Source organism: Plectropomus leopardus, chromosome 10 (assembly GCF_008729295.1).
Source record: "Plectropomus leopardus isolate mb chromosome 10, YSFRI_Pleo_2.0, whole genome shotgun sequence".
Classification (NCBI taxonomy): Eukaryota; Metazoa; Chordata; class Actinopteri; order Perciformes; family Serranidae; genus Plectropomus; species Plectropomus leopardus.
In genome coordinates this window covers 9,013,598-9,025,047 of record NC_056472.1, presented here as the reverse complement: position 1 = coordinate 9,025,047, position 11,450 = coordinate 9,013,598, and the positions used below count along the sequence as shown (strand labels likewise).

Sequence of the window (11,450 nt, the reverse complement as noted above, 5' to 3'; positions counted from 1 at the left end):
CATTTGTCCCTTATCTAAAGCATTTAGCTTACATCATTCAGGGACACAAAGCAAATCAATAAGTTATGTGAATGTTATTCAGATGATCTAAAAATAATTAATTTGTTTTTGGTTTGAGAAGCATGGTATCAACTTCTAGTCATATTCACGTCTGTGAAATTGGGGGCACCACCGTGATACTTATTTTCTGGCTTTCTCAGCAGCTCACCATCTTATGTTGTGTGCTGCCCCCCCCCCACATCATTTTGTTCATGCTCAAATCCCCCAGCCTTTTTATCAAAACCCGCTTGTTCCTATGCTACTCCTTGCCTTCATTGCAAATCCTCCCAGTAAAAAACACAGGAGGGAAAATGAGAGGCAGAAATGGAGGAGAGCAAAATCTCTCCGAGGAGAAGGGCCCATTAAGCGAGCCCCCTTTCCCTCCAAAGAATGCGCCCAGAGATGGAGAAAGATGAAAGAAGTAAAAAAAAAAAAAAAAAACTGCTCTCTATACTTTCTAAAGATAGATTTTTCTTTTATTCCGAGAGGAAGGCTAACGGGGAGGCAGGTTGGGGTTTGGACTGAAGGAGGGAGAGAATTGAAGGAGGAGGGCAGGTTGTTTCAAACACAAAAGCAGATGAAAGAAGTCTTTTGGCAGAATAGACAGCGTGATGGAGACACACATTACACTCACTGCATGCGCGCACACACAATCTAACAAACACAAAGCTGTGTTAGCAAAGAATTCCAACAAATTTGGTCATTTAAGTGCATTGTTGCATGCATGTTCAGAGAGTGTATCCACTTTGCAGCTTCCTATATCGACTTATTTCATCAAATTGTGTCTCATAAAATGCAGTTTTGTGCTTTAGTCAACAAGTATTTTGGTTGTTCTATGCTTGCATATCCATCCTGTCTGCCAACCATTTCAATCGACTTGTGCATGATTTACACATTATATGACTCACTCTAGCAGGCCTGCGCTGTAACCCAATCAATGTGGGTCCGAAATCCAACCAGAGGAATGATATATGACTGTATTTATGTTGTGCTACCCATGCACTTTTCTCCTCCATTCTCTCTCCCTCTATCAAACTTTTTGCAAGATTTGGAAAATGTGCTAGCGTCTTTCATGCGACGCTTTTAAATCAACCTTCCCTCACTCCCCTCTCCTGTCTCCATCACAGACTACTTTGAAGCCCTTTAATATTTCTAATTAGTTAATGGAGCTGATTGCATTCATAAAACCCTGCGGTAAGCATTTCTAGCCCTCAGGCCATTTCTACCCCCCCCGTCGCCGCCTCCTCCTTCTCCTCTGTTTCCTGGAGAAATATTACGAGTGAAAGCACTCTAACAGGTCCGCAGGCCCCCTCTGGAACAGCGTATGGTGCCAAAGAGCCATCCATGTCTTTTCCTGAGTAAAAAAAAGAGCCCCCATTTTTTTATTCTTCTCTTTGCTAATTGGAGAGTGGAGATAAAATGGGGCTACAGGGAGTTTTAATCTCATTTCAGATCCGCGTGATGATTCTTCTCAGGATCCTAGCCTGAGGGCTTTAAGCCGGGATCATTAGAAAGCGTTCAACAGTCGTCCAAAGAGTGTCCGAGCATATCTCTCTTTTTTATCTTGCTTCTTTTGCTATCTAAGTGATTTCATGTTTTTTTTTTTTCCTGTGGTGATTTCAGTTGACTGTGACAAAAGAGAGACTGTACATTTAAACAATCAGAAGACAAGACAGAGGACTGATTGGATGCTTTCATGTGCATGTACTAAGTATGGTCTTACATGGAGACAACATTTCAGTAAGACCTCCAGAACATTATAATTTAGTGAGCGACTACTGGGATCAGCCATATTTAGCTTAGCAGGTATCCACTGTTGCAGGGCAAACTGCCTTTTCTGCAAGCACTTGTTTTTTATTTGTTGTTTTGTTTTGTTTTTTTTACATTGAATAACATGACAGCATTATTTTATTCAGTGGGATGGTTATTTGAAGTCATGTTTTTAAACTGCAGGACGCTCTGGAGTTTTCTGAGCTTGCATGCTTTGAGATGTCCGTCTGGTTGGTCAGATATTTTTCAGCTTTTGCCCTCAATTTTCTGATAAGAAAATGTAGGGGTAAAGTGAAACCACATGTTGAGTTTTTGGAAAATCTACCTTGATGATGTCATTTTTAACAAATGAATTAACACTGTTGTTATTATTCTTTGATTTCTTGTTCTAAAAATTTTTTTCTTGATGTTTTATGCGTTGGAAACAGCAAATAGTGATCATTCTGAACCCTGGCCTAAGTTAGGGAAGAACAGTTCTCAGCCAGCATGGGGCCCATGTGAGTAGTAAATGGGCTGAAAAATGGGCCCTATATTGGATAATCCACTGGTTTCATAATTGACCCATGCCAATTGCTCCCATGGGTGAGTTTACCTGAGTGAGCCAGAGACGGGTTATGCATGGGTACCAAGCGGGTATGGGCCCAAAGTGGGCATCATATCTGGGGCCCACATGGGTAAACCTACCCTTGTGGGCACTTGGCATAGGGCCATTATGAAACTTATGGACCAGTGGTGGATGAAGTACCTGAAAACCACACTTAAGTAAAAATGTGTATTTCTTACCAGAAAATTACTTTGGTAGAAGTTAAAGTCACCTTGAGTAAAAGTCTTATGAAGCAGTATATGGTATTTACTGTACTTCAATATCAAAAGTACATTTTAGGCTAATGCATTGCAGAGCTATACCTTTATTCATATTGTCAAGCACAGGCTTAGATTGATTTGAATAACTTTAAAGAAGCCTACTTTAAGAGTGCACTGTGCATCTGTATTATCTAGAAAAATAGTTTTGAAACGGGATGCAGTATCGGCAGATACTAATACTAATATTAAATGACGTGATCAGATTGGGAGCAACAACAAAAAAAAAGAATGTGATCAGGTTATCCCTTTTATTAGGAAATGTAGTGGAATGAAAGTAAAAGCTGAAAATATGAAAATGCATCATGTAAAGCACAGATACTAACAGAAAATACTTAGGTATTTTAAAGTATTACTACACTGCATTACATCACTGCTGTGGAAAATCCCATGTATGGCCCATTTACTACCCACATGGACCCAAAATATAAATGTTGGCTAGGTTTTAATTCAAACTGTGACTAGTTTAGACTCAAACTTAATAAAACCAGTCTTCAAGGGGTAAACTGCATAATGGTTAACCCTGACTGTGGCCACCTCTCTGTTGTATTTACTCCTGTGCACTTTCTCTGCCTCTGTGAGAGAAACACCTCGACTTTATGATTGTCTGTTTGACTTGCGCTGGATTTTCTGCACTTCAAGCAAATTAAATATCGAGAGGCACCCGCACTTGCAATCAAATAATTAAATAAGCAAATTTCCAGCAACAAAATATTGAAGAATTAATACACTCCAATTAGCATAGGATTTGTTGGTTGCTGTAATATTTCAATTAAATTGAATTGAGTCAGTTTCTTTTGTTTATTCTCTAATCGGGTTTGGAAGTCAATTCTAGGTCAATTTTAAACAATTAAAGTTGTGATTGAGTCTTTAATTTCAAGGAAATTACTTCATATTTAATACATGAGCAAATATCTTCATTTCACAGACAGCAACTCGAATTTATGATCATTCATCTCTTAATATTATTTACAGACTAAAGCGTAGTGCAAGTTAGTAAAGGCTGTTTGTAGAAGGTATAGTCTGGATGCCACATGTTAAAATTGTCTCGCAGAAAAATGACCTTATCTAACTGAGGAAATGAGGCCCCGTATCTTTTTTTTTCATATCCACTAAATTAGTTTTTCACCTCTTGTCTTTTGAATATCTATTATGAAGTTTCACTTCATAATACGTTTTTGGTTCCTATGCCCCAGCAATAAATGATTATCAGCTGCCCAGATATTGCTCCATTTTTTTCCCCCTGAGGATTGTAGTATGAATTTCCTTGAATAAAACTGAATTGAAGCAGAATTGAGCTTCCAAACCCTTCAAAGCCTTGCACTTCAGCCTGCCTCAGAAATATAATGTGGTATTTTAGCTTGTTGAATTTCATGGTCTTGGAATAAAAAGAAAAAATATTGTGGGGAATGTGAAGGTAATAAAAGTGATATTTTTCTATGAAACTGAGTTTTGTGCCTTTTTTTCAGTCTCACCTTCTCTCTCTAAATGAAACAGTTTAGAGGAGATCTCCTGTCTGATATCTTTAGGGAGTTTAAACAAGATCACTCACTCTTTGAGCTGTTTGTGTAGTTCCAGTATCCATCTACAAATGTGGCTTGTGTGCTGACAACATAAGAAATGGAGCGATGTTATCATGACATGTTGTGGACTCCTGAGCAGCTCTGGCGTGACTGGATGTCTGAGATTAATACTGTCATTCTGTCTTTTTTTTAACAGATCCCAGGCCTATGGATTTCGGAAAAGACCCTGTTTTCAACCACAAGCCCCCCATCAATGGAGGTGAGGTTTGAAGTCTCTCCTTCTCTCCTCCCCTCTCCGCTCCTCTCTTCCTCTCCTCCTCCTCCTCCTCCTCTCCTCTCTGCCCGAGGCTATACTGGCTGTTTTACAAGTCTCACCCAAAGAATAGTGAAATAGCTCTTTAAGTGGAGGCATGCCCATGGCTCTTCGTTTTACTCGTGATTCCACAAGAAAAAGCCTGTGGCAACAGTGACAGACAATCTCTGGTGTGTGTGTGTGTGTGTGTGTGTGTGTGTGTGTGTGTGTGTGTGTGTGTGAGTGTGAGTGTGAGTGTGACTGCGCGTGTGTGCATGAGAGGGTATATGGAGGGGAAGAGTGTGAGACAGCATCCAAAAGTGTGCGTGTCTGTGTGCATGTGGGCATGCTTGCATGTGTTCTCTCTCCTCCTCTTTCATGTTCCATGGCAGACAAAGTGAGACAGACAGCTTCCTCCTGGGCACCTAGAAAACATCTGTCTGTAACAATCACGCTTTACTTCCTGTGTGTGCGTGTGTGTGTGTGTGTGTCTGTCTGTGTGTCTGTGTCTGTGTCTGTGTGTGTCTGTAAGCAGTGTGTGTTATTATCCCTTGTTTCTCCCAGCCCCTTGACAGATACAAGAAGAGTACTCAGCCTTTACCTCACTGAACAAGTCTGTTTACTGTCTGTTTACTGCTTTCTTCTCTGTGCGTCTCCCTCTCTCTGTGTATCTGGCTGTTCTGCCATAAATCACTGTAAATGCAGCACTTAATTGCGGGTTGGCTTGTTCATGTGTATACATTCATTAAGTGGATTAGCATGATTGCTTATGCCAACTAGATGTGCCCACTTCGACACACACAAGACACACCGGAGAGCACCTTTACAGTAATTAATTTCATTATGTTTCCAAACTTATGAAGTCAGTAACAACTGGGGTAACAGAATTAGCTGTTCTTGAATACATCAGCCATGACGTGGGACATTTGCCTCTGATACAGTTAAATTAAATCCCTTAAAATGAGACGATGCAACTGTTGAAGAGGGAAATATCACATATCTTCTCTCACACATGAAAAATGTGATTAATAAGCAGTAAAACACACTTTTGCTCAGTTCCAGACACTCAAGGGTTTTGCTGCTACTGCCTGAATTAGTCTGGGATGAAACCCAGTAAAAATGTTATTACTCAATAAAATGGGTGTTGTTAGTGGTTATCAGCTTCATAGATATTGGTAAGTAGGGTCCTGCTACACTGACGAGTAGTTTAAGAACGCTAGTATCAGCACATTAAATGGAAGTGATAATTGTTACACAGAGATAGAGGAAGTCAGCTAATATAGCATTTGTACAAAGAGACAGAAAGTCTATATGGGTAGTGGATGGGTCAAACAAACAGGACTTTCACCCAGGAGACAGGGGGTTTGTGTCTCATGTGAAACCTAAGGGCAAAGTTAAACTATTTCAGATATTTCATCTGATATATGTCACGTAATGTACTTATTTTAGGCCAAACCATGCAACACATCCTCATACAACAGTTTCTATGATATCATACAAATCAGCGGCACACAAATGACATTAGGTCCTTCATGTAAAGTTCTGTAATTAACGTAAAGTTACAGAGGGGTAGGTTCAGGCAAGTAAAGTTACTGTGGTTTTGTTTAAGAAAAGAAACATGTTGAGGATGTACCTTAAAATGACTCAAAGGTCAAACAGTTATTACTTACACTTGTCTGCACTAAACTCTTATTTATGCTGTTATTTATATGTCCTGCTTGCTTTGTAATGTCATTCTATATGTAAATACTGTGTGTCACTACTGCTAAAAGTGCTTTTTAAATTTGTATATTCTTTTACAGTTTTTAAATCGCATGTCTTGCTCTTTAACATTTGATTGAAATTTCTTTTTTTAATTTGTTTAGTTTTGTTGTGTTGTGTTTTGTTTTGTTTTGCTGATATGTTTGAAGGAGTTTCTTAATCGTATGCCCTACTGCTTTGTTCTTTGACTTAGCTGTGTTTTTTAGGAAGCCTTGTGTAACACCTTGGCTTAGGGACTACAGGTGTAAACCTGTCTCCTGTACATTTTTATACCTTGGATGTGAATTTTTTTGTGATTTCTAATTAACAGACTTACACATGCAAAACCACTGGTGTCATTTAACTTCAGCATTTTTATATTATGTACAGAAATGTATTTTAAAGCTTCCTGTTTCATCTCCAGACTACGTCTTCCCAGGGTGGCCCAACTCCTTTTCTACCCCATCCTCTGCTGATGTGGACCCCTCCTCTGTCACACTGGTGTCAGAGAAAGACAAGGACAACGCCTGGCTGTACACGCTGGACCCCATCCTCCTCACTATCATTGTGATGAGCTCTTTAGGTGTGTTGCTGGGTGCCGTTTGCGCCGGACTGCTCCTCTATTGCACATGCTCCTACAGCGGCCTTTCCTCGCGCTCATCCACAACACTGGAGAACTACAACTTTGAGTTGTACGATGGCATTAAGCATAAAGTAAAGATAAACCAGCAGAGGTGCTGCTCAGAGGCATGAAGAAGAGGAGGAGGAGAATGATGGGGAAAGACACGTCCCCTACAGAAGTAATTTTGTTCTTTGGACAAAGAAACACGAAAAGGAAGCACTATCTGTTATTTCAATCCCCAGTGTCCCCTACTTAATATCCTGCTCTGATGTCTAAAGGGGGAATATTCAACCCAGAGTTTCCCCACCAGTGGGAACTTGTGACCTTGATCTCCCCTACATGCTATGAGGCCTAAACTGGGGTCAGGTCTTCCCCCAGTCTCCCCTACCCACAGTACCATATCTCCTCCGCCTGCAGGAGAGAGCCTGCTCGATTCTTAAAGCCTGTGAATGAATGAAGGAATGAATAAATGAATATGAATGACAGATCTATCATAGAATATAACCCACCAGCCACTGGAATGAAGCTCGGAAGGAGATGGACTACAGCACCCATGACAATCTGGACATTTGGACCACAAATGACGGCAAAGTCTGGTGTGTTTGGTTAAAGTGGGATTCTTAAAGAAAATGTACCCATGACTGGTACTTTGCAGATTTTTTCCTCATCAGCTTGAATTTGGCTGATATTGACGGCATGCAGAAATCAAAATCTCCAGCTTCTGACTGTCGGTAAAAACTTTAGCGCCAGTGGACCTTTTAAAGTGGGTACTTTTGACTGAAATCAACACATATCAAGCAAATGCCTATCCCCCTGCAGATGTTTAAAAGATATCAAACCACACTACTCAAATTAATCTAGATTTCTAAAGGCGAATAAGGAAAAGAGGATGAAAAAGGACATTTTCTTTTTGTTTGTTTCTGAAAGTTTTTTAGATATATGAGTTCTGGGAGTTTCAAATGTCCATTAGCCTGCCTTATGGCGCTCGCTCGCTCCTTTGTCTGCCCTCGGTCTGCGCTTTGTGAAACCAGTGGCATAGAAGAGTAATGGTGACTGTTTTTGTTATGTTTTAGACTTGTGTCTGTTTGGAAAAAAAAAAGGTAAAGAAAAGCTTCAGTTCGTAGCCGCCCTGTAGAGCTCTTACGCCATTTTTTAGACTTTCTTTAGCATTGTGTTGGACTCCATGGTCTTAACTGTTACTTCAGTCCTTTTCCATTTTCACACATTTTCCATTACAGATTATCAGTCTTTACAAAGAGTAGAGAAAAGGTAAAGGAAGATGAAAGACAGAAAATCAGAGGTTTATCTAAATCTAACATGCTGTTATGGAGTCGTGCTTTAGATTCAGTATTCTAGGGTTTGTCTTTGGTATATATCTATATTTTTTTGCTTTTCAGACTGTATGATGCCCAAATGATGAACAGACACTGTGTGAACAAAATGTCAGTGATTGTTTTATTGCAACCTATGGATTGCCAAAGAGCCGTGTACGTGCACAGGGGGTCTGAACAAGTGTTAAAAGAGGCCGAGTGGAGGACAGTATGAGAGTGACAAATCACCCTTGCCCTTTATTCACCACTCTAAGTGTCACCCCCCCTGAATGAAAGACGCTCAAAAAATGGAAAAAGAAGGAATGACTAAAGGAGGAGAGCGGGAAATCGTACCCGGTCGACTTTCTTGGACACACAATCGAGCCTTAAGCTAACTACAGTATACGCTGTATCGGAGGACAGCCATCGAGGAGTGCCAGTGCTGCTGGAGAGACTGATGAATGGGAGGAGACATACACACACATACACACACATACACACACATGCACACACAGAAAGATAGACAGACAGAAAGAGAGAGCAAGGTTATGTTTACATGCAGGAAAATTCTCATTATTATTCAAAGTACATTTATAATCAGATTCAAAAAACTTAGTGAGCCTGGACCTTCAACAGTATTCAGGTTATATGCGTTAGGCATCATGCAGCAGTTTCTAACCACAGTTACATTCATATGCCACTATTTGGCTTCAGCTAAATACATTTTGGTAGAAACTTAAAGGTACCCTGTGGAGTTTTGACCACTAGAGGTGCTGTGGAGCAATGTTCCCAATTTGTTTGTCTTTCATGCATGCAAATAAGTATGCAGCAACACAGAACTGATAGCCCTTTAACACCAACATGAAATGGGTTCTGTTCTGCTTTCCAACCATTTGGAATAAAAATTGGTTTTGAACCCCAAAAATTGGTTTTAAGTTGGAAACAAAAGTAGAGTGTTAAGTGTGAACCTTTCCAATATCCATAGGAGTGTCTTATTCTAAAGGTTGGAAAGAGAGGACATTGAAAGCAACAATAGAGATGTTAGGTAAAAAGTCAGTGGTGAAAAAGAGCGTGCAGTGGTCTCATTAATAGCTGGTTCTTGTTTTTGGATAAATACAAATAGCTGTAATAACAGAGCAAAATTTTGTAGGTAATCAATCGATCCTCCATCTTGCTGTTACTGTTTGCTATGCATGCACTGTTGTGCACTCTGCAACACCCTTCGCTGATGAAGTGGTTAAATGCAGGCCAGTTTGTTAGATAGCACAGAGATTCCAAGAGTCCTGAATGGAACTGGTGCAAGAATGATTTTTTGGGGGTTTTTTTTGGGCGGAAAAGGCTGATCAGTGATAGGCCAGCAAAGGAGAGGTAGGAGACTGTAAGCTTGGTAGGATTTTAATTATTTAGATGGAAAAAAAATGATTAGAACAAAAGTGCATTCAGCACATTTGTTAGACCTCAAAGATGCAAACAATTTGTGAATATAACTCTACAAGAACACCCCACAGGCTACTTTTAATGCCTCCCAGAAGTATTCTAAAGAACATATCAACAACATGATTGTGTTAAACACAGCTGCAACTTTTACATGTTTTTCCTACAACTGACAGTTTTGTCCACTGAAACATAATTTTGATGATGTTTAGACAACCATATTTACTTGTAAATATTTGGAAAAGCTTTTGGTTTTAGTTGAAAAATGAAAAAGTCAACACCTTGGCATAATTCTTAAGCACTTTGTACATCTGTCTATTCCTCCCGATATGGTTACTTATGACTGTTCTTTATGAATGCCACGCCACTTCTGACATTAAAAGTAGGCATTGCAAGTGAAAATAAATAACTTGCAAAGTAGAAAATTAATGGAAATCATTGGAGACTGCTCTATTATTGCTACATTTAAAATAAAATTTAAATTAAATAATACATGGCAGCATACCTTGCGTTTAAAGGAAACTATTGGCATAAGTTAACATGATCAATTAAGGTCCATTAAAGATATATATGATCATCTAAACAACTGGACAGGTAGGCAAGTGTTTTTCTGCATGAAAACATATCCGGTGCAATGCTCAGCTGACAGATGGAGAAGATGGACAACCTAACCATAACCCTAACCTAGTAAGATAAACATTAAGTGACACTGCCAGCAGGACAGGTAGAAGGTGTGAGAGAGAGACACACAAACTTGAATCAGAGAGAGCGACAAGCAAAGACACAACACAAGGAAAAGAATCTTAAAAAATGTAATTGGGGAGCCAGACGCTGTCCTCTCCCTGTCTGTTATGTTTTTCTTTCTCACCCTGGTCAGCCACATAGAAGATGAGGGTCAATCCCAGAAAGTCCCTTTGTGTTTCCTGAATCTGTGAAGTTGCTTTCCTCTGGAGGCTAAATTGAAAGATAAAGAGACGGGAAGAAAAGGAGAGAAAAAGGGTCAAAAACGACATGTGACACCACTCTTTCTTTTTGCCTCTCTCCCTCATCTCACCCTGTTTGTGATTAAACAAACAAAGAAAATAGGGGGAGTATGAAAAGGTGTTGAAAGCTGGTCATAGAAGGAGAGATAAAGGAGGGAACCATGGAGAGAGAGAAATGGAGGGTTTTCTGTCCATCTAACTGCATTTTCATTGGACTGTTTTCCAAGTGCCTTGGAGCTCTCTTAATATGTCTCCCTATCTTTCTCTCTTTCTCTCTGACTTCTATCTTACTCTTTTTCTCTCTCACAGACAAAAAACACAGGAAACATTATGAGAATTTGTTTGCTAATTGCTACAAATGAATACAATTATATAGCAACACACACCTGCACACACACGGCACACTTGTTGTCTTTCTCTCTCTCTTCTGCTCGACTTAAACTCTTTCCTTCTGGAAGTCTAGAAAGTATTACCTCTTCTGTCTCGATGGATACACACGTGCTCACATTGACACACACACACACACACAGAGAAATGCACACGACATTAAGACATACACAAACCTACGGCACTGGCCAGATAACTCAAACTGTTGTTTGTAGACTTTGTACAGAAAAATTTCTTTTTTAATGTTATTATTATTATTTAATAAAGGCTAAATAACAAGTACTTTGATTCTGGGAAGGGGTTTCATTGTGTATGTGTGTTTTAGATGAGTGTGTATCTACTAACTATCCTCTTAACAGGCCCTCAGCACATTACAGTCCTACAAGGCATCTGAGGAGCTACACAGCAAATTTGTTGAATATTCTGGAGACAAAAAATTAAACAGTTAGATTTTTGATGTCTATTCTGTAAGTTTAAGTCCAATTTGTG

The 11,450-nt window shown here is 39.6% G+C and overlaps 1 protein-coding gene across 2 annotated transcripts in view; it reads left to right on the top strand.

Annotated features, from left to right (window-relative positions):
- LOC121949453 (neuropilin-2-like) overlaps window positions 1–11,227 on the top strand; it is a 123,781-nt gene extending 112,554 nt beyond the window's left edge. For both annotated transcript variants that reach the window (XM_042495145.1, XM_042495143.1), the window contains 2 exons: window positions 4,390–4,452; window positions 6,650–11,227. In XM_042495145.1, coding sequence (XP_042351079.1) covers window positions 4,390–4,452; window positions 6,650–6,978 — 392 coding nt within the window. In that variant the 3' untranslated portion in view covers window positions 6,979–11,227. The remainder of the gene's footprint in view (window positions 1–4,389; window positions 4,453–6,649) is intronic.
- The last annotated feature ends 223 nt before the right edge of the window (window positions 11,228–11,450 follow it).